The sequence below is a fragment of the Dermacentor silvarum genome, chromosome 2, assembly GCF_013339745.2.
Source record: "Dermacentor silvarum isolate Dsil-2018 chromosome 2, BIME_Dsil_1.4, whole genome shotgun sequence".
In the NCBI taxonomy this organism is placed as follows: domain Eukaryota; kingdom Metazoa; phylum Arthropoda; class Arachnida; order Ixodida; family Ixodidae; genus Dermacentor; species Dermacentor silvarum.
In genome coordinates this window covers 166,261,358-166,285,188 of record NC_051155.1, presented here as the reverse complement: position 1 = coordinate 166,285,188, position 23,831 = coordinate 166,261,358, and the positions used below count along the sequence as shown (strand labels likewise).

Sequence of the window (23,831 nt, the reverse complement as noted above, 5' to 3'; positions counted from 1 at the left end):
AACCCATATGGCTATAGTGCTGTATGGGCTTCCTATGCGAACTTGTTCCTTGCATGAAACTTCCACCATTCTGCATACTTCCATGGAGCTTGCTTACTAATTCTGCCTCTTCAAATAATTCAGCTCAAGGACAAGAATTATGTTATCTGACACAGGCGATCTTTTAAAATTCCAGAAAGCTTAAAAATTATCACCATTATCACAGCCGCGCCACAGTCACTGTTGTCAACAAGATGCTAACATCTCGTTGTCTAGGGAAAATGACAATCCGCTTGAAATACCGACTCCGACGACTGCTTTGAAAGTAATGGATTCGTTTCACCTCATCAGAAAAGTTATCAGAACCCATGACAATGACATTGCGATGGCTCTTTAAACGAACTATGAGACCCGCGTAACGCCTTTGATTGCCGTGAAGCATAAGAAATCCAGGCTGACCGAATTCTGGAAATAAAACTTCCGGTAAGCGCAAGCTTGCCAAGCTTGTCGACTTTGTCATAAATATGCAGTGAAATTGTGATAATTCAAACCGCTTCATTGCGACGGTGCATGTGCCGTAAAATGAGTGTTTCGCGATCGGCCGGGCATGCACGTTGGGTTAGGCGTCGGCCACAATGTACTAAAAATTCTGTAACAGCGGCGCGAAATGCATTCTGTCGTAAAGCTGATACTCTATCGACTGTCTTCGGTACGTCTAAACCTTTGCCCCCACGCCATCGCGAACATTTCCCGGACGATGGTTTCGGTTTCGATCGCGGCTTTGCCGTTTGGCGAACGTATAGAGGATTTCGCTCGCGCGATAACAGCCAATGCCTCCTTTACTAGATGCCTGCCGCATGGTCCGGTAAACCCGGTTCTGTGCCCTCTTCCTTTTCTCTTCTCCGCGAAAAAGCAACGAGCGCCGCTTGTGGCGCACGTCTGCAACTTAGATCACGTGCTGCGGCCTCTGAGATTACCGTAGCATCTGTTACCACCTCGGAGTCGGCAGGCGCTATCGAAACGCCGGCGGAAGTCTTCGACCGCCGCTGCCGCCACCGCCGGAAGTTGAAAAGGCAACGAGCGCCGCCTCACGGAATTTATGCTGAACTAAGGGAACCGCCGCCCCAATCGGAAAACGAGCAACGCGACGGGCATCTAGTAAAGGAGGCATTGTAACAGCATCGATAGTGCGCTCCCAAGAAACTTCTGGTCACGGGCCTTATCAGTCTACTGTGCCGGAACACAAAGCGCACTCCTGCTAATCTATATCCCCGCCACTGCCTTTCTTGCTCGCTATAGTTAGCGGACTACATCATTGAGCCAAACCGGAAGCCATCCAGGGCGCATGTTTGTAAACAGCGAAAAGGTCTATATACATACCAAATCCGCGTCAACGAAGTTCCACCGCAACGAAATTTTTTGCGTGTCTCGTGAATTTCGTTGTAGTGGGACTTGACTGTATATACATGCACATATCACACGCACGCACATACACGCTCTTCTAAGCTTTCCATGCTCCTTCTAGATATACCAAGTGACTGGCTTTCCACACTTCACACACATACACCTTTTTTTTTTTTTTTACTTTGACACTCGTAATGCTAATGCATTAAAAAAACTAAAATGCACGGAGTAGAGAAAAGCTTTGCCCTAAGCTCTCACAGTCGCAGGGAAATAGTATGCATGCCATCTTACGGTGGCACGTAATGCCGTCCGCATGCCAAGTAGTAGCCGTCCCCGCAAGCACATGAGTGACCCTCGGGAATAGACAAGCACAGCTGTGAGCAGCCACCATTGTCACTGCTGCAACTGCTGCCGGCTGCAAATTTGATGAGGAAAGAGACCAGTCTCAGTGCAACTTCGGCAACTGAAGTTTTCACTAAACTATAAGTAGCAACTCCGTCAACCAATGGACAAATGAAATTGAAATTTGTGCTGAGAACTGAATGGGAAAAGACAATGCCATGGACATCACAGTACATATAACTTTTCTTGCACTTTTCATTTTTGTCGCTTTTTGTCGCATTTTTTTCACCATATTCAGAAGTTATCGTTTCTCCATTTTCTCACTATTCTAGCATGCGAAAACATTATCCTATTTTCCACTGCAAATTAAAAAGTGAGGCAGAAGCTGCGCTACAATGTAAACATCTGACCTCTAAACAGCAAATGATGTCCAGCATTTCAGCTTCACCGTTCATGCCTGCCACGGTAGTCTGCACTTTCAGCTGTATGTATGAACAGCCACCAGTGAACAGAAATACAGCTGAACGTCTTCACAACAAAATTGATGGGGCTTGTAAAAGAAATTATGGTTGTCAAGGAAGTTCATGGATATAAATTTGCAAACAACCAAGGAACGTGTCGTTTTGTGGCAGCGAGGTTGTATTTGGGAAGGCAGGACACCACACAACTTTTACTCATCTCTGAGCACACCTCTATAAGATCTGACAGCGTGATGTTAAAGTACACAATTTTTTGGGTCGTCAGAGACAAACAAGACTATTCAAGCTGGAAATAACAAGAATTATAAACCTGTGATACAAATCAGTTAGATTTAGCCATGGGCAACAATAAATGTCAGCACATTTCATTCATATACATAGTTCCTCATCTAAAAAGAAAACATTTAAAGGTGGCATTACATTTTACATTGCTTGAAGCTATAATTTATTGACCTTGTCAGCAACTACTAAACGGAGAACTTGCTATAACTTCATGTAATGAATATTGTTAAACTATTGATTCAGTAAGGACAGGCAGTGCAGTGCACTCACTCGACTGGGATGCCTCATCGAAGAAACGCAGTTCAAAAAGGGGCGGGTTTTCAGTCTTGAGTTTAGTGATGTTCTTTGAAACTGTGTCAAAACGAAGAATGTGGCCTTTTTGGAACTCAGTCCAATAGATGTAATTTCCGAAGTGGGCCAGGCCATATGGGTGGTCCAAGTGCTCCCCTTCTACCAGCACCTGAGTCAAACAGGACAGGGCAGTTTAAAAAAAAAAAAATGCAAAGAAATATGGCAAGTGACAGTTTCATAGTGCTGCAGCCAGAACTCATATAACTCTGATATCGCCATCTGCAACAGAGAACGAAGCTGAGATGATGCTCAACTTCCAGGACTATGCATGAAAATTTAGTGCCAGTACTCATTTATAAACTCCATTAGCTTTATTTCTCCTGTAAGGTAAACTGTTTAGGGGCCTTTATTGGTTTTCAATAATTGCACCACACTTGTTATGTTAAACTTCTGATAATATGAACAGATTTCTGAAGTCCTTTATGTTATCATAAAGGCTGAGTCCACTGCAGTGAAAATAGATTTTAAGGAATCATTCAAATTACCAAAAGGAGGCAGCACTAATGCAGAATTCTGCACATTCTAAAAAGGGGATAGAAAAAGAAAAAACAATTCAGAGCACTTCCATTATGTAAAGATGGAAGACCAGCGAAGCTGTACTTGTTGATAACTATAGTTAATCGCTATACAGTCAATTGAACCCACTTATAATGATACCGGTTTTAACAGTATATCGGTTATAACAATGAGAAGCTGCTGCATCGTCAACTTTTGTATGTTTTCTATAGTGAAATAACCTGCTTACTACAATGCCCTGTGCCGCATTATCGGCTATAATGATGAAGTCTGGCTACTGGGTACCGAAAGGCAATGGAATGCGAAATCCCTGAAAAGAAAAAAAAAAGAAAAACTTTGAGCCGCTGCACGCCGCCGCGCGCTGTTTTACAGCTTTCTCCGCATTGCCAGCCACGTGCGCCTCTTTCCTGTCGCCCTTCCACCTCTCCAAGCACGAATGGGCTGCGCCCATTGCTTTACACCACTCACCCTCCGAAACACGAATGGACCGCGCTGTTAGCGCTGGCCGCTCATACTGCGCAGTTCTGCCGACGGATTAATACCGGTGTTACATGGCGCACTTTTAATTGCAATCTTCAGTGGTCGTGTGACACCGGTATAAGTCACTCGTGCTTGTTTCTGTTGGTTGCGACGAAGTCGTTCCGGACCACGTGGTATCTCAGCCTCGTTTTACTCGCCGTCGAAATGAAACATGGCTGATCCGCCTGCTGATCATCGGCAATGCACGACATTGCCAGTGAATAGAAAGCGCACTGCTATAGATTTGTAAATGAAGTGCTTCTAGCCGATGAGGCAATTGTCGCGAACGTGCTTGCATCGGATAGCGACGGCGACGGTGGCAGCGATGACGCGATAGGGCCGGCTGCCTCAACGTCCTCACAGGAGGCCCTGCAGATGATTCAGTCCCTCTGGGGCTTCGTTTTCACGAGGGACCTTCACGAGAGAAGAACGTCGGACAGCTTCGCGTAAAGCAAGCAAGGTTCACGGGCATGGGGTTTTCTCGTGCAAGCTAGTGAGAAGTACGTGGCGAGATGCTTGTGGCGATCTCACCCCAGCGTTTCTTCTGGATTTCTCAGGCTGAGAGGCTGCCGCGGCAACCTTCTCGCAGTTTTTGAAAGGCCCCTTTTGAGGCCACCAAAGCGATGCCTCGGCGGAGACCGCATGTCGCTTGCCACCCGTGATCCCGCTTTGCAGTTTTTATAGCAGTGCCATTCTTGAATTGAACGCCGACAGCCACGGCATGTTACACACGATCGGAGCGCGCAGGAAGTAGAGTTAAACAGTTAAACGAGTCAACGCTATCAGCAGCCGGATGGAGGAAGGTAGTGGGGAGGGGCACTGGCTTTCCCCTCCATTATAGTTTTCTCACAACAGCTCTGCCATTCCCCATTTTGATTTTTTTTACACAACCCGATAACAATGGAACTTTCGTGGAACTTGAATATTGTTATAAGTGGGTTCGACTGTATAGATTGAGTAAAGACACATACACATAATTTCGCTTTCTCTCTTTCTTTCTTTCTTTCCTTCTTCCTTCCTTCCTTCCTTTCCTTTTTTTCGTTCCTTCTTTCTTGTCCCTGGCTCATATACCCGCATAACCAATGCACATGATTGATTGATTGATGATTGATTGATTGATTCCTTCCTATTGCATGCATTGGATATGCATACCCGCGTATGCACCACACTTGATTGATTGACTGACTGATTGATTGATTGATTGATCTGATCCGCTCCCTCCCTTCCTCCTTCCTTCCTATTGCATACATTGGATATGCATACCCACTTATCCAATGCGGGTATGCACCATACATAATTTTATTATCGTTAATCATGACGTAACTGACGAGCATGTGATGTTATTGATGTCATGACCTATCTGTCATGTTAGCCATACATTTGTAACCTTTCATGCCAATTTTGGTATATACCAAGTGAACGAGACGAAACAAGGTGGCGCGACCCATCAGAATTGTTGTACACTACACTTCCAGTTTTCTACGGACGCAATCTCCTGGATTCTAGCCTATAACAGCTTCGCTGTAAAAAGAACAGGTTGTAATGTAGTGTTCCAACAATGGCACAGAACAACTCACCTCGCGACCCTTGCCATCAAGGCCAATGCGTTCAATGCGATGGAAATACACATCACACCAGTAGAGCTGGCGGTTAGCATAGTCTATGCTTAGGCCATTTGGCCAGTGCAGGTCTTGCGAGACAAACACCTCTCGGCGTGAACCGTCCATGTACGCTCTTTCTATTTTTCCTCCATCCCGGCCATCGCCCGGAGGATATGGTTCAGTTGACCAGTCAGACCAGTACATGTACCTGAAGGAGAACAGCAGAGGATAGCTGGTCAATAAAAGAATGCAGTCCCAATGTTAAAGAGCCCTTAAGCATGTTTGAACAATTCAAATGAACAAGTGCAGTGTATAAAGCAATCAGCTGTTATCTTCCTAGACAAACATTTCTGCACTTTATGCTTCCAGAAGCTGGGATGTTGAAGCATAGGCCCATGCTCTCTCCCAAATATAAGCACTAATACCACAAATCCGGCACAGCGACGCCATGATGACAGCTGCCATGCATGCTGTAAAACATTCTGACACACACTGCAAAAAAATCCACTGGGTTGATGATCCTAGTGGGGAGACTAGGGACATGACACACAAAATATCTGTGGCTGAAAGTGTAGACTTCAAAAGGAAAGATAAAACAGTTGCTGTCATGACGCAGGACTTAAACCTATCTTTCTGAATGCATAGTGCTTATAAATGAGACGGGGGTAAAGGTGAGCAGTGACAAAGCTAGTCAAGTGTTTGGTCCTGCGCATAATTTTCACTAAAGTTTTAAAAAATGGTCACTCTGATAAACTTTTCCTGTGGCACACTTCTGTTAGCCAACACTGTAAGGACATCCTGCTAGACAAGAGATAATGTTCTCACACCACAACTGCTTTCTTCCAAGGAAATGTAGGCTTGTGCGAATAGTTATTTTTTGGTTCAAAGCGAATTCGAAGCAAATATTAATTCTTCTCGAATAATTTCGAAGCAAATACTTCAAATAGTAGCAAGTAAAGAAAAAAGAAATGGCAGAGGGCTAAGGTCTGGGATTTATTCAAGGAAAGTAAACAACTTGATTATTTACGAAAATCTACAAATTTTCGTGCAAAAACACTAGCTGTTCCACATGCTGGGGTTTGAGGTGCTCCTTTCTGCAGCTTACAATGGTTCCTGCAGTGGAAAAAAGCCTTTCACTTCTTGTCTGGGTGGCTGGTATTGAAAGATACCTACGGCCAGCTGCAACCAGGGTTGGGTAAAGGTGGCTGCCCTTGCTTTTTCACCACACAAGGGGGTCTTCAGACCGGGAAAGAAGGGGCGCCTTCAAGTACCCAGCAACCTCATCTGAGATGGTACGGCTTGACTGATAATGTGCACGCGAACTGAAGTGTGTAAAAGCACTCCACACAGAGTCCCCTGATGGGCCTGCAGAGCAGGTGCTGTTCTCACTTGTTGCTGTACCATGTTGACCAACTGGCACAGTCTCTTCTGCTGCCGTTAAGAGTAGAGTGAACGCCATTGCTTTGCGGGTCGTTCAGTTTAACAGACATCTTTGTATCTAGGATCAACCAACATTGCCAATGCAGGAAGGCGTGGCATCTTGATATCAGGAAAGCTCGTCTTGATGCTACGCAAAAGGCTTGAGGCAAGCAATGCTGCCTCACCACCTTCGGAAACATGTTCAGCTAGAACCACCTCAGCACACTGCAACAGGGGAATGACAGCATGGGATATCTGTCCTCAGACAGTTCAGTTGTGGCATGGTCAAGTGGCTTCAAGACTTGCACTGCTGAATTTATAAGCTTCTACTCACTTGCATTCAAGTTTGGAACTGCATCAGATTCTGAAAGTTCTACAGTGGTGACCGTACGGAGCTTCACGAGCCTGGCCATCATGGCATGCTCACAGTTCCATCGTGTCGGGACATCTTGTATAACCTCGAGAGGGTCCAGCTGCATGTTTCTCTGAATTTCCTGAAGCCTTCCTCGGGCCTTGGCAGTCCTATTGTATCTAGCCACAATCAGTCTGGCTTTAGCACAGAGCTGCAAAAACCCCGACACTTCTCTATTGGCACCACTGACACACAACTGAAGGGTGTGTCCAAAACACTGCAAACCATTTCAGGACGACCGCGCTACTGCAGAAGTAAAGTTCCTTCCATTATCTGTTACGACGAAGATCGGCACCGAATCGTGGGCTGGAAGTTCCCACTCCTCGATGACACCTGCGATAAATAGCTCCAGGTTTGCTGCAGTGTGAGAGTCTGTCATCTCCGTGCAAGCCAATGCATGCACGTGTTGCACGAAGTCACTGTCCATGACGTGACAAGTTACACAAACGTAGCTGTCATTTGCCCGCGATGTCCAACCATTAGTTGTGATTTAAAGGGACTCCACTCCGCTTGCAAAAATGTCCCCGAGCTTCTTTTTCACCTTCTCTTTGCTTGATGCATAGAGGTCTGGAATAATGGCTCTCGAGAACGTTGTCCGAGACGGCACGGCATAATCCGGCATAGTGAACTTCATCATGTTGAGGAAACCCGGTTCTTCGACAATGTTGTAGGGGTGCATACCACGAGCTACGAAGCAAGCTATCATTTTTGTCATCTGTTGGGCTTATGGGGCCGACGCTTTCATTTTCAGCTTGAAACTGTCGGCTATGGATGGCTGTTGACCAATTGCCTTGCTTGCCCCCTTGAGCTTGGATGGCCTTTCGCGTGCGTCCTGCTTCTCTTGGTAGTCCTTGTGCGAGTCCGGGTGTCTCCTTAAATGCGTTGCTAGGGTTGTTGTCGTACTTGTCAGGGTCTTCAGGACTGCCTTGCATTTAAGACATTCAGCTTCGGTTCCCGGTAGAATCTTTACAAAAATGTTCCAAATCAGATTGCTGGCCGCATGCAAGTCCCCCATGGCGCTCTCTGGAGTGGTCCAAGGCGGCTGGGATTGATCAAATGCCACCGCGGCAGAGACAGAGTCGCCCACTAAACGCAATCGACCACACCACCACGCTGACGAGATGCATTTTTGTACGCCTTTGTTCTGAGTATAGTTCTGTTTTCCTGGCTTGGTTTGGATTGGATTGGGAAAAGTATTACTGAAACCAAAACCGAAACTTCCGAAAACGCCTTCTCCCTGCCGCGTGTGGCTATTCGTTCGAGCCGAATACTTCGAAATTTCCAAATAACAAAATTCGAATCGAAGCGAACATCGAATAGCGCATTATTCGTTCAACTATTCGAAAATATCGAATATTCCCACAAGCCTAAGGAAATGTGATTCTAGGTACCCAAGAGTTGTACAAGGAAGTGCGTGTCTCCAGTGGCCCTTGTGGGAATGCTCAACTCTCTCACGTCCCCTGACAATTGTCTTCCCTGCATAACTCTTGTGTCTCTTGGCATTTGGCTTTCCCATGCAACAACGGAAGCTGATGTTACAGTCCTGCAGCTACGACGAGAAACAGCGCAAATGTTGCAGCGCTAGCACCACCTGACAGTGTGGGGAGGAACTCGCTTTCTCCACTTCGGCTGCAGGAGTTCGGCGCGCATGGACTGACCTTTGGACTCACCGATGCTCTTTGCGAGATGGCCCCACACAAGGCTTCCCATTAAGTTTTATAGTGCAGCACTGGCATGACTGAATATATTTTGCTCAGTATTCCCGTACAATGAGTCAAACTTCGTTTCCTCATCATATCTTGTTGAAGAACTGGCTGATGTATTTAGGCTAGCAGACATTCTTGTATAGAGAGAGCAATAAATGCCTGAGCTCAGCTTGCTGCAAGCATCAGCGTCAGCGGCGTAACCGAGCGAACGAGCACAGCGAAAGATGAATAAGTGAAGTGATAAGCGACGAGAGCGAAGAGGCGCGAGGAAAGCAGAGAGGAGGGTGTAGCGAAACCAAGAGGCGGAAAGCAGAGGAGGGTATGGCAAAAGCATGAGAAGAAAAGCATAGTGCGGTGACGATGGCTACGAGATGGCGCCAGAGTAGCGCACGTCGTCTGAGAGGTCTGTCGGTGGCGGCTACTGTTAATCGTGCCCACGCATCACCCACGCTCTCCCGATCTCCAGATTAGCGAAGCAGTCGCGCAACACTTCGCTCAGTTTGCAACGTGCCTCACGAGAAAGATTTTCCGTGCCAGCCAATATACTGCGAAATGAAAACACGCATACAGCTGCGCTCAAATTTCACATTAGGAAGTGTCATCATTGTCAGTGAATTTTTTTTTTTACTAGAGTGTTGTTTTGTTCATTGCAAATTACCATGCAAACTGCCATGCAAATTCCAATGCAAGCTCAGGATTGCGGGTGGCGCTGCAAGAGAGATCACCTTTGCTCTTTACAAACCCGTGCACCTTGCTACTGAGACTGTCTTTTCCGCTAAGCTTTGACGCCCAGTGGCTAAGAATACTTTACAGGTGAAATTTCGCCAGCAGCACGAATTATCACAAAATTCAGCCCAAAATCGGAAACATATTCTTAGATCAGATAGAAACCAACGTGAAGAACCATGTCTGCACCCGCACTACGAGCAATATATCTGATTTGTTTAGAATATTCGTATTCCAACCGAATATTTGAAAATTTTCTAATACTTAGTTTTTGAATCAAATAAGAATATTTAAGATATATTTGATAATATTCGAAATTTTCAAATTTTCGCACACCCCTAGTTATAGTGTACTTGAAAAAAAGAAAAAAAGCAAGAAGCAAAGAGAAACTAGTTTTTGCAACTCCTGCACACCTTTTCTTATGGATAAAACTGACCCCCTACGTCACATAATAATGGCATCAGTGTCGTTACTAAGGCATGAGAAAAATTTCAAAGGTGACCTTTGGCCTTCAGTTACAATTGTCTCACCACAATATACACCACATTTTAGCATGTATAAGCAAAACACAGAACAAAATTGTTTCTTCAGCTTTTGCTTTATGAGCATTTTACAAAGAGATAGACATAGCATGTCTATGTCTATGACACACACGTCAACTTAAGCGTGAGCATCCTCTCCTCCCTCCTGTCTTCCCTCCCGTGGACTGTATTTTGTCAGTTGGGTTATATGCGGAGGCAAGTTTTGCACACTGAAGAAGCTATGTTTTTCCACTACACAAATTCTTCCAGAGTTATGAAAGACTAAAGTTATTAATTGTGGCATTTTAATGCACTGTGCTGAAATATTCAGTTACGTACAGTTTAGCATGAGTTAAGTATTTTCCTTTCAAGTTTCTAAAGTGTGTAAATGATGGCACCAGCATGCCCCTTAAGGAGCAAGTGAGAACACTTACCCTCTCTTGGGATCAACCACAATGGCCCTCGGATGGGACATGTTGAGAGAGACCAGCTGCCGGCGCAGTGTGGAATTATCCAGTCGTGCCACCCAGATGCCCAGGTGCCCTTCATCAGTCCAGTACAGGTTGCGGCCGGCCCAGTCCACAGCCAGACCCTCACAGTTGTTCAGGCCTGAAGAGACAACGGATGGCATAAATGATGTGCCGAAATGAAGCAATGATGTTCAGACAAGCATCCTTTATTTATACACAGTTAAACCTCGATATAACAAAGTCGGTGAAATAGGCAATTTGCTTCGTTATATCGAAATTTCATTGCATTAAAATTCTACTTTCTATGCAAATAAGTAAAGTCGCCAATCGATTTTTCTTACACTGAAGGGGCCGCAAAATTTTCCGAATTGTCGGGCAATGGAAAAAAGTAAATTTGAATGAGAAAGAGGTTCCCTCTTGTTGAGCTTGAGAGTCGGCGATGAAAGATACGGCATCATGCCGTGTCGATGATATGTTCACAATGATGGTACAAATTAAGCAAAGCCAGCCACGCTATTACGTCCACTCTGCCCCCACGGCTGATAGCGTCGCCTGCAGTGGGACGACGCTATCGTGAAAAACGCCGACAGAGGTGAGCAAATGCTTCGTCTGCCTCTCACTTCAACGCATCTCCTGAACACGAGATTATGCAACTCCAGTACTAAACACACAAGAAGACCGCGCACATGATGCCACGCTATCTCAGTACACCGACTCTTTGCACACTCGGCAGATTACCTCTAAAACAGGGCACACGGGCTGCGTACGTGCTCAGCTACGCTGACAGCCATGCGCTGCCAGCCCCCACTCCCCTCACGCGCACTTGATCACATTATCGCAAACAAGAACACTCCCCACCTTTCCCCTTGCTCACACGGGAAGACGGCGCTCATCAAGCCACAATCCATTGCACACTTTCACTAGCACCTAAAGCATACAGCACGCAGGGCGCGATAGGATCTTACTGCACCTAGACTTTATACAGAACATGACTCTGCTCCGCTTCAGTGGTCACTCTTGGTGGCACAGCTCACGTTTTGAGAGGTGCGTTTGCAAGCAGCCACTTGTAATTCAACCATTTGACCATCTGCATCCGCGGAAGTTTCCATTTATTGTAACGGTATTCCTTCGTGGTGGCAGTGAAATTTCTTTAAATTGAAATCGTGTATTAACACACTTCATTATACTGAGGTTCTACAGACAAGAAGTTATGAAAGTTACATACTTCGTTACTTCGAGAATTTCGTTGTATTGAAGTTCGTTATATCAAGGTTTAACTGTAGTTTTTTCTACCTGCGTGCCTATGTTTTATGATAGGTGCTGCTCTACAAAGAGAAGAAACAGTGAGCTGTGCTAAGCAGACACTTTAAGCATTTATCAGCCCAGCTGCTTCAACTGAAAGAACAACTCTATTTCACACGGGGCCATGACTATAGTATGTGCTTTCTCTCCAGTCCAATCTGTCAAGAGCTTTCTTCATAACAGGGGTGGGACTGTCCAAAGTCATTTTGGCGCAATTTCTGGAGCAGGTCAAAATGCATTTTGGAGCAGTTTGGAGCAGACAAAATAGCATTTTGGAGCAGCTTGGAGCAGACAATTTCATTTTGGAGCAGTTTGGATCAGGCCAATCTGAATTTTGGTGGAATAATGGAATACGGCAGCGCACTTCTAAACCACGACGAAACACAGAATAAACTAACAGGGAGATCGTAGTGGAAGTGCACTTCGTAGCTATAGCGTACTAGAATATGGAAGAGTGGATCGAGTGGCGGCTCGGCGCATGCTTTCCTGTAAAGTCGGAAACATTGGTTGCACCCAACGATCAAACTATATATTTCCGCGCCTACGCTCATGACGATAGTGGAAGATGTTCTCAAATTATGTGGTCCAATCGACGCTGTAACATAATTTCATGACACCATATGTCACCGCAGACCAAGAGAGCCGCAATCAACCCTGGGCTGGTATAATGTAAAACTATTCCAATCTGTTTTTGTTGCGATAGCAATTATATGGACACTCCAGGCACATTTCTGGCGTCGCCATGATGTTCCATACAAAGTCGAGGAGCGATAACATCATCGCCGCGCGCTATATACTGTATGTGCGAGTGAAAGCATGAGGATGAGCCAACGAGTGAGCCGACGATGGCGGCTCAATCTCACGCACGCGAGAAAGGAAAGCGGGGACGAAGCGCGCCGCCTCCCATCGCGCGCAAGGCACCGGGGAGAGGGGTCGTTCTACTGCGGCGGCTGCTGCGTATGGCGCGGCCGCATGGGCCCAATCTTGAAAGCGATCTGCGATAGGCACATAGTGCGAGTACTGATAGCTTCATGTGTGCTGTTTTTGCCGCTTAGTTCGCGCTGAAGCGAGGCAGCACAAAGGTTAATTCGCTCACTGCTGCTGCCGCGCTGGCTCACTCCAGCGTTTTCCCAGCGAGTTTCTGCGGTAATCGAGTGAGATGTGTACATGTTTGCTTGTGCACGCATGACACTATGCTTGTTAATTTAGTGAGTGAACACGTGGTTACAAGTTTATACGACCGATAAAACTACTATTCTTGCTTCTTATAGCTGTCTGCTAATTTGCTATCGCAATCGATGCTTCGCCTTTCGGGCGATACTGCAACGTTTTATTCCAAATTCACCATTAGCCCTTCATGATAGGTGAAAATGGCTCATGCCTAGCCCATGTGGGCATAAAAACAGATTGGAATAGTTTTATGTTATACCGGCCTTGGGGACACAGACGCCCGCCCGCTTCACCCGCTGAAGTGCGTGCCTCCGAAATATCTAGTTCGCTCGCAGCGCTTTCAGCCTACTTTTTGTTGTTTTGCACCTCAGCTAGGGAGCGCTGCACCGCTCGGCCACTAAACCGTATTCTAGTACACTCTAAACACCATAGAGTTAGTATACTAACGCTAGAAGAAAATCTGGTCGAAAAAAAGTGGGAACCACATAGGCGCCGCCATGTTGCTACGACTCATTTTTGTAGCACTAAAAATATTCAACTTATTATGCAAAAACAAGCACTTACACGTAGCACGTAATCACGGACAATGTTTGAAGTTAATTCCGTAAATTTTTCAGAAAGATGGGATGGCTATTTAGAAAATTTCGAAGCAAAATTTACGGTATCTAAAAGGTTGCGCTTGCAGGCGCCTTAACTAGATGGCGCTACCATACTGACAAAGGCTCAGGAACACATTGATCGCGTGCCTTGTCTGAAACGCATTCGCCGCCTGCGCGCCTGCATAGGGTAGCAACATGGCAGCGCCCTTGCGGTTTCCGATTTTAATACATGGGCGCTATGGGCAGCTTTTCCTCTAGAGTTGATTATACAGTTAAACCTACTTATAACGAAGCTCCATATAACGAATTCCTGGATATTACGAAGTTTTTCAATTCCCCACCATTACTCCATAGAAGCACATGTATTTGAGACCTCTACGTAACGAAGTGGCAGCGGGAGACCCCCTCGAAATAACGAATTTTCCCCGCCGACAACCTAGAGATTTCGGCCCAAATTCTGTCATTTTTGCGCGAGCAGCAACCGGAAGCACCTTCTCCGCCGCAACGGAATGCGAAGCGGCGGCGGCGTTGCGCTTGGCGCGCTCGAATTCACGGCGACTGCGAGGCTAGAGCAAGCGCACGTGTGCATACGTGCGTGCGTGAGAGCGTGCGCGAGGCGGGCTTGCATCCCTCGACCCAGCGATCTTGCCGCCGCGGACGTGACCTTTCCCCCTCCCTTCATTCAAACCTGATCCCACTGCTTTCTGCAGCTGACCTAGCCCGCCAAGCCGGCACTCTCCATTTCCAGTTGGTGTTGCCGAAGAAAAAAAAAATTATTATTTTTTTTTTTCATCGCACTGGCAGCGCCACTCTTTAGTTACTGTGCAAGTCTCTGCACTTCACTTCACTAACCTGACACTAGGTGACACTATAGGGCCGTTTATAGTAAAGGCACTTTAGTTTACAATCCGACGTAACGCGAGCGCGCGAGCGCACGCTACGTCATGTTGGCGAACACGACCAACGTAACCGGCGGCTTTCGACGCGCCCCGACGGTCCCGGCGCTGAATTAGCTCATGACCCATTCGCACGTTGTGGGGATGCGCGACTCTTACGACGTCCCCTGATGTTGTTTTCCCCGCATGTCGCCTGTAGTCCGGCTTCTCTGCGTGGCTAAGCCCGGCGGTGGTTGCGGCGCATTGCAAGAGATGGCGCTGGTGTCGCGATGCTAACGCCACCGAATGGCGGGGAGACTTGGGAGAGCAAGGTCGAAGGCGTTTCCTCTTTGGGTTGGGATCGGTGAGCGACGCGGACGTCCCGCGCGTGCGCCGATCCACGCTTCGCGAGACATCTCGCGTGGCTCGGAGCGGGGCACCGGTATGGACGAACACGGATTCGTTCGAACGCGCCACCGTTCGTGTGACCGTACACGTGAACGACTAGGCGATGGTGTCATAGCATGGGGCGAACATATGCGCTCGCTATCCGGTCGCGGTGAGTCGGACTTCCTTGATTTGTCGCGCGCCCGTGTGAATGTTCTATTGGTTGTAATTCGGCTAGTGTGTGTTAGTGTATGTAAGGTGCAATAAATGCCCTTTTGATTGTTTGCACTACTGTGTTGTCGTTCCTTTGTCCCAAGAGCCCGTGTGAGACCCCACAACGTTGGTCGCGCCGACTGCACCGACCCACAATGCCATTTCGCGCGAATAAGTAAAGGCGCCCACACTGCTTTGCCGACGGTCGCAGACAGCTGTTCAAAGCGGCACGCGGGCTTGGGATCGTTCTGCACATGCTCTGAAGATAAGAGCCGCCGGCGCGCGTGTGGGAGTATAGAGGAGATGGCGTTTCGGCTGGTGCAGCGCAACCGGCGTAGCGTGACTGGCGGCAAACAACGCTGGCCCGCGCACCGATAACGTCGGACTATAAACGGGCCTTATACGACGCTACAACGCCATCAGTAAGCGGTAAGAATCAAGTAAATACGGTAAGCGTTTCTTTTTCGTATTTTCGTGCCGAACCTGCATATAACGAAATCCTCTTTATAATGACGTTTTTTGGGAATTTGTCAATTTCGTTATATCCAGGTTTAACTGTAGTAACTCTATGCTAAACACAGCCGCCCTAGCCGTTCCGACAGCAGCGACAACAGCCGGCAGTAGCCGCGCACGCACCTGCCGGAAGCGCTGAGAAGTCCAGTGTTATAAGCGCAAAAATTACGAGAAACTCTGCGGGAGGTGCCGTCACACGGTGTGTGTAACGAGAATGGCTGCACTCTTTTTCGGGGGACGAATCGGCTTGCTGTTCGCGGCCACTGCCGAAGCCATTCTGGCGTAGCGTGGCGCAATTTTGGTCAATTTTCAGTGTTTGGCGCAGAAATTTGCGTCTGTATCAAAAATGCGCAATTGACGCAGGAGTCCCACCCTTGTTCATTAAAACATTTGACACACCGGCCCCTCACATTTGCCATGTGAATTCCTTTGAAATATTACTGTTCAGACAGATTTATTTCTGTTGTGCTTATTGCATTCACAGAAATGCGACTCTTGCAATCAATCATAACCACAGCAGTTCAAACACCTGAACTACAAATACTAATAATGTACTATGGCGCTATGCTCCTTCAAACACAACAAACAGGCCAGCAATCAGCTCATGCATGAAGATATGTGCAAGCACATTTTGCGCTAATAAAAATTACGGACTTCCAAAACATCTTGAATGAAAGCACAGATTTTCCAGTCTAAGCACATGTTGTTTTACTAGTCACATAACACGAAATAGAGAGATAGTGCGAGCCAGAGTGAGTGTAAGTGGATACCTTTTGAAGTGAAGACCTCTCGCTTGGAGCCATCCAGGCCTTGGCGCTCAATGACAAACTGCTGGGCATCTGAATAATAGACGGTGCGCGTCTTGGCGTCATAGTCCAATGCTGTTGGTCGGCTGAGGGAACGTATGGGAGCCATCACTTCACGTCGCAACAGTGGGGACACCCTAGACTCGGGAAAGTCGTCGCTTGTTGAAATACCCTTCACCGCACCTGGCCGCCCACGTGCGTAAAGCAGGAACTGTGCTGGAGCCACCACTGGACCAAGCAGAAGCAAATGCACTTTGCAGAAGCAGCTTGGTAAGTTCCACTTAAGAAATTACAAAAGACTGATGCACTAGTAAATTAACAATCGATGTTAAAAAAGTTGGGTCCACACATCACCAAAGGTTTGGTTTAGTTAACACATTCCCGGCACTGCAGCGCTCAGCCCATGATAGTGTGATAGGGGACTGCACTTTCCTGCTCTAATAATAACCATAGGAAGTAGCTGGCATTTAAAAAGACAACAGCTGGCGTCAAGCAGCATGTATGTAAACTATGCCAAATGGGTAAAAACAAGATCTGCTCTGAACAACAGGTTTTCTCTGAGTGCACACAAAAATTTTGCATGAGAATTGTGTGAATACAACGTGCTGACACGAACGGAAACCGCAATATAAAATGTGCACATGTCCCAGTGTCCAGTCGTTCTTTTTTTTCTTTTTCACCAGAATGTGACAAACCAGGTGTCCGCCTGCGGACTCCAAACATTACGCGCAGCCTTACTCAGTAGTACTGACTAAATCCTGGTCACTCTTTCGCTCTGAATAGCCAAAACACCTGCATTTGCACACCATTTTCACAGTGTCTCCTGTTCTTCTAGTCTAGAAGGGAATTCTGCGTAAAATAGCTGCTGCGAAAAAGGGAAACAACTATGTAGGTTAGACAGGTTGACGAGCATGGCACACAAGACAGTCACTACAGCCTGGTCAAGTAGGCTTTAGCAGTAACGCTACAAAGTGCAAGATTGACTGGAGCTCAGGCTCACAACTTAAAAAAAGGTGCCCACATACGGCAGTGCTCACCAACACAACGCCCCAGGTCCCCGAGGCGAAAGCCGGGGCGGCAGATGCACTGAGCTGTCAGTGTCCCTTTTATGGTTGATGGAATGCATAGATGCTCACAGTTGCCATTGTTTCGGCTGCAAGGATGCTCCCCTGCCAAAAAAAAATCCATGTATGTTATTATACTACATATACGACAGCCACTGGCTTAGTAACACATGCTGAATAAAACGAACGAAGAAACAATACAGTTGGCACGTTCATGATGACAACTTGGTCTTCCTATATAAAAAAAGAAGCAAAGCCTTGTTATGCCAAAATTGTTCCTACTGAAATATCATGTGCACACTCTGTGAAACATTCATTCTGACTGAGGATAAGTTCTCACCTACCACCTGCATCCTTAGAATCAGATTTGCTGAATACTTTACAAGTGATCAGATTAAAAAGTACACTAAAATTCCCTGAATAAAAAATGCTTGGCTGCTCCCTTTGATAGTTGCTAAAGCATTTTCTAGCTATGCTACTAGAAATTTTAAACACTTGTTTCACATGACAGTTTTCAGTATTGAAGTGCACAAAAGGAGACGAAGGTAAGCTTTTTGTTTTTAAAAAGCAATAGGAAACCAACGCTCGCCAGGTGGCCGCCTAACAAACTTGCAAAAAAACCCATAGTAGGACAGGGCTACTACATAGTAGGACAGGGCTACTACGTCATGTTGAAACACGTGTGGAACGTCCCACTAGGTGACTGTGGTTGTCTCTGTTTCTGTTCGATGTGCGTTGTTCTCCACAAACTTTGCAGCGCAGAACGTCGAATTTAAGAGCAGTGCCCAAGACAGCAGATTGGGAGCTTCCGTTTGGTTGCAGACTGGTGCAGCAGACGAGCAGTGATGCCAACGATTATTTTGCTTTAAGCCTACGGCTTCACCAGTGTCATGTTCATGGAGGGGTACCAGCACAGAACGTCGCAGCGCAGAACGTCGAATTTAAGAGCAGTGCCCAAGACAGCAGATCGGGAGCTTCCGTTTGGTTGCAGACTGGTGCAGCAGACGAGCAGTGATGCCAACGATTATTTTGCTTTAAGCCTACGGCTTCACCAGTGTCATGTTCATGGAGGGGTACCTCCGCGAGTGTGTGCTGTCGAAGTGACGCAAGTTCTGCCCTGCGATGCATGTTTACAGTGTGGAAGAAACAGTGTGCAGTAGCGACACCAATTCTGGGGTTGCAGAAAACTCTTCTCCACAATCAGCAGCAGCAGCCGTTACCGTCCTACAACAAAGTTGAAATGTAGCCACCAGGGTGGCACAACATGTCGAAGGAAACTCCTGCGCAAGGTCCCTATAGTGGCATGACTGTTGCCATAAGAATTACAAAGTGCCACATTGCATATAAATAAAGCACTTTTAGCTGACATATTATTTTTGCAGAGCAATTATTTAACTGTAAACAGAGCAATCTCACTGTAATTTATGCGCTTTCACTGCAGGATGACAGATGAGCACTCACGGTACGGTTTCCGTTGACGGTGGTAAACATGAATGGAGAACGGCCTTGTCAGGTTGGCTTTCACGGTGCGGATGTCGCTCTGATTGTATTTGTGCACAACCACCACGGAATTGCTGTGCCAACTTGTCACGTACAGGTAGTTTTCAAACACCGTGATGCCATACAGGTTGCGCATCTACGCCGAAAAGTAGAGTCCATATGAGGGATTTACATATTGATGTAGTTGCATGCATGCATGCCTCAAGGAACAAAACTCACATGCTCAACAACTTAAAGATAGTATAGCAGTGTTATATAGCAGATAGGACATCACAGAAAGGGGGAAAACGGTGGCTCACACAAAAAGCAGAACACACCTAACAAAAATAAAAGGTTAGAAAAAACAGGGGAGGAGAATAAGAGTGTATAGTATATTTCACAAGCTCAATGACTGTTCACAAAGCTACGTCAAACTATGGCTCTGGGCAGCTTATCCAACATGGCAATGCCATGAAGGAAAAAAAAAGTAATCAGTGCAGAATTATATTTCTGGAACTTTATACTCATGGTTGACTTTTCTTGCAACTAGAGTTAACTTCCGCTAATTCAATCCTGACGGGATCGATGAAAATGATCTAATTATCCAGCGGGTCGAATTACACAAGATGTAGAAAAAAAATGACAAAACACACCGCTGATTCATTTGGCAGTACAGTAGAACCCCGCTGTTATGTTCCTGGGTGCTGCGTTTTCCTGGTTGTTACGTTGTTTTCGGACGGTCCCGGCATAGCTCCCATAGGACCCAATGCACTGGTAACCCCGCTGCTGCATCGCAACTGTGGGACCGTTCCCGCATCATGCGTTCTGAACTGCCACCCATCGCCGGCCCAAGCGGCCTTGTTGACTTTTCATGTCGCTTGGCTTGGTGGCTTGACGATGGGATTGGACACCCAAAGTGCCGGGTGCGACACCTATGACGTATTTTCATTTTTCAGCGGAAAAAGCATGGCCTTTGAGATCAGTATTTGCTATCTAAAGATGGTGTCTATGATGCATAGCTGTTCCGTATAATGTCCAAGCGCGATAACGCCATCGCCGCGCGCTATGTGCTGTATGTGCGAGTGAAAACATGCGAGGGTTAGCCAACGATTGCGGTTCAATCTCTCACAGGCGAAGGAAAAAAGCGAGGCAGAAGCGCGCTGCTTCTGTCACGTGCGAGGCAAGGGGGGGGGGGGGGTACTGCGGCAGCGGCCGCGCGGGGGCACCGTGTCTTGAAAGAAATCTGCGACGTGGAAAAAGTGCACACTCGTGAAGCGTTGTACTCTGGCATCAACTGTGTACTGCGCGGCTGCACGGGCCATATCTTAAAAAGCGATCTGCGTTGGGGGCAGAGTCTAGGCAGTGTAGGTGCGTCAGCGGCTCGTAGCTTTGTGTGTGCTGTGTTTTCTTGGCGCTTAGTTTGCGTTAAAGCGATAGACAGCACGAAGGTCACATCGCTTGCTGCTGCTGCGGCGCTTCCTCACGCCAGCGTTTTGATAGTGAGTGTCCACACTCATCGAGTGTGTTGTGTTCACGTTTGCCTGTGCACGCTGACACCGTGCTTTTTAATATAGTTTACAAGTTTACACGAACGATAAAACTACTATCCTTACTTTGTATAGCTGTCTACTACAGTTAAACCTGCTTATAACGAACCTCCATATAACGAATTCCTGGATATAACGAAGTTTTTCTATTCCCCGCCGTTACTCCATAGAAGCACATGTATTTGAGACCTCTACGTAACGAAGTGGAAGCGGGAGACCCCCTTGATATAATGAATTTCCCCCTCCGACAACCTAGAGATTTCGCCCCAAATTTTGTCATTTTTGCGCGAGCAGCAACCGGAAGCACCTGCTCCGCCGCGACAGAATGCGAAGCAAGCGCACGTGTGCGTGCGTGCATGTGCGAGGCGGGCCTGCATCCCTCGACCCGGCGATCTTGCCGCCGCGGGCGTGACCTTTCCCCCTCCCTTCATTCAAACCTAATCCTGCCGCTTGCTGCAGCTGGCCTAGCCCGCCAAGCCGGCACTCTCTCCTTTTCCAGTTGATGTTGCCGACGCGCTGGTACACGCTGTGACACATCACACTCGATGAGCACAGACACGCGCTGTCAAACGCTGGCGGCGTGTGGAAGCGCCGCTGGAGAAGTGAGCGAAGTGACCTTCGTGCTGTTGTCGATCACTTCAACGCAAACTGAGCGCCGAGAACACACAGCATGCACAAAGCTACGAGCTGCCGACGCACCTACACTGCTAGACTCTGCCCCAACGCAGATCGCTTTCAAGATACGGCCCGCGCGACCGCGCACCGCCGTGCAGTACGCAGTTGATGCCAGAGTACAATACAACGCCGCCCCGCTATCCCTCCCCCCCTCGCTCCCTCGCCGGTGCCTCAAGCGCAACGGAGGAAGGCGCGCTTCCTCCCTGCTTGTCTTGCGCGCGCAAGATTTGACACGGTCGTCGGCTCCCCTCGCACGTTTTCACTCGCACATACAGCATAGGGCGCGCGGTAACTGCGTTATCGCCCTTGGACTTTATACGGAATATCTATGAGCTAAAACCAATTTTAGGGCCACAACGCGTCATAGACACCATCTTTATATAGCAAATACGGATCTCAAGGGCCATACTTTTGCTGGCGGAAACAGAAAATACATCATAGTTGTTTCCCCTGGCACTTTGGGCGGCCAATGCCATCGTCAAGTCACCAAGCCAAGTGACATGAAAAGTCAAAATGGCCGCTCGGGCCGGTGCGGGGTGGCAGTTCGCAACTTTTGATGCGGGAACGGTCCCACAGCTGCGACGCAACAGCGGGGTTACCAATCCATTGGGTTCTATGGGAGCTGTGCCGATACCGGCCGAAAACGATGTAACAGCCAGGAAAACGCAGCCCCTGGGAACGTAACAGCAGGGTTCTACTGTAACACTATACGACGCTACGACGCCATCGTGACGCTCGCTCTTTGTTTCGATGCCTCGCGCTTGTGCGAAACGACTCGCATCCGGTACCTGGTGTGACATTCCAAGGATGAGTGCTTCGACGAAAACGGAAAACGGGTGCACGTTACAATTGAGGGCTCATTAGAATCGAGTAAATACGGTAAGTGCTTCTTTTTCGAATTTTCATGCCAAACCTGCATATAACGAAATCCTCTTTATAACGAAGTTTTTCGGGAATTTGTCAATTTCGTTATATCCAGGTTTAACTGTAATTTTCTATCGCAATCGATGCTTTGGCTTTCGGGCGAAAGTGTGACTTTTTTTTTCAAACTTAATAATTGAAATAATATTGTGTGCAGTTCACAACCACTCTCATTTCTAAATTTTTCCTGTTTCTCGGCTCTTGCGTTTCCCGGGTTCTACATTTATTTTTTACAGCCCCGTGAAAAATGTATCAGCGGGGTTCTACTGTATTTGCCCGATAGTGACACGCCCTCACATCAAACGCTGGTTTCTTTCTATGTGTCCAGAGTAGAAAACTAACGTAGAAATGACCTTAAAACTCCTAAACAAAGTAGAAATCTAATGCGCAACCTATTTTTCAGCAAGAAAATGGCCAAGGGTTTAATATGTGCTGCACAATGACAGCCGTTTTCTTAAAGCATGGTTTTTCACGTCAGCTTCGCCACAGCAACACATTCATGTTATCAGATAAAACATACAAACACCACAAAGGCGGTTTTGGTTTTGTATCTGATTGCACCACGTAGGCAATGTTCGGCCCCATAAGGCATGCATAGGAATCGGGTAAGTACCGTAATGAGACATTGTGAGCTACGGTTATTGCTTGAAAATCTTTTTAGAGCAAGCCAAGAATGAACGTTTTTGATGGTAGACGTGTTCAACGCATTCACTGTCCCCTAAGCTCCACAAGACCGATGCTGCCACTAAAGGGGTCGCTATTGGGGTCACCATGGAGGACAGGCGCACGCGTGCTGACTGGTTAAGTTCGAATTATCCAGCGTAGGCCAATTTTAGGATTGAAATAATGAAAGTTTGGCCCATAGAAATGCATGGGTTCCAGCTGGGACCTCTGGTGAAGATTAAATTAACCAAAAAATCAAATTACTTCCAAGTCAAATTAACGGAAGTATAAGAACAGTTATGAGCACTGCAAATGTGTTTTTCTACATCAGCGAAAGCAATGTTGTCAAGTTGATAAATATGATTCAAATAATAAGTTTACAATTAAAAAAGCAGATGAGGGAAAACAAAATGGCTTACGGGAGCCCCGCGGAAGACGGTGGTACGCCTCGAACCATCGTAGCTGATGCGTTCCACCATGTCAAGGTAAGTGTCGACCCAGTAGACCTCTTCCCTGGGCAAGTCAACAGCAATACCAAAAGGATAGACAATCTTCTGCTCCACGAGCTTGGTCCGCTCGGTTCCATCCAAGTGAGCGCGCTCCAACACCGGCGCTGCACTGCCCCACTCCGTGACAAACATGAACCTGAAATCGAGAATCACAGGAGGCAGAGAGATATTTAAAAAAATAAATAAATATGCTTGAGACTGCAATGATTGTGTTCAGTACTTGTACTCATTTACTGCGACAATGAATAGAAACCATGCAATGTTGCTCAATTCTTGTTCAATCTTCTCGATTTTTTGCAATTTCTGCACCTCTCCAACGAGGGATCCTCTTGTACTAAGAGTGAAAATGCTTTGCACCGGCTTACATTCTCTGTACCCTTC

The 23,831-nt window shown here is 47.0% G+C and overlaps 1 protein-coding gene across 1 annotated transcript in view; it reads right to left on the bottom strand.

The window, feature by feature from the left end:
- The window catches only part of LOC119442044 (prolow-density lipoprotein receptor-related protein 1-like), a 219,829-nt gene that overhangs the window by 170,610 nt on the left and 25,388 nt on the right, over window positions 1–23,831 (bottom strand). Inside the window, 8 exon segments of the mRNA XM_049662961.1 lie at window positions 1,675–1,798; window positions 2,757–2,946; window positions 5,450–5,681; window positions 10,692–10,866; window positions 16,557–16,820; window positions 17,630–17,761; window positions 19,118–19,292; window positions 23,361–23,586. Of these exon segments, the coding sequence (XP_049518918.1) occupies window positions 1,675–1,798; window positions 2,757–2,946; window positions 5,450–5,681; window positions 10,692–10,866; window positions 16,557–16,820; window positions 17,630–17,761; window positions 19,118–19,292; window positions 23,361–23,586 (1,518 nt within the window).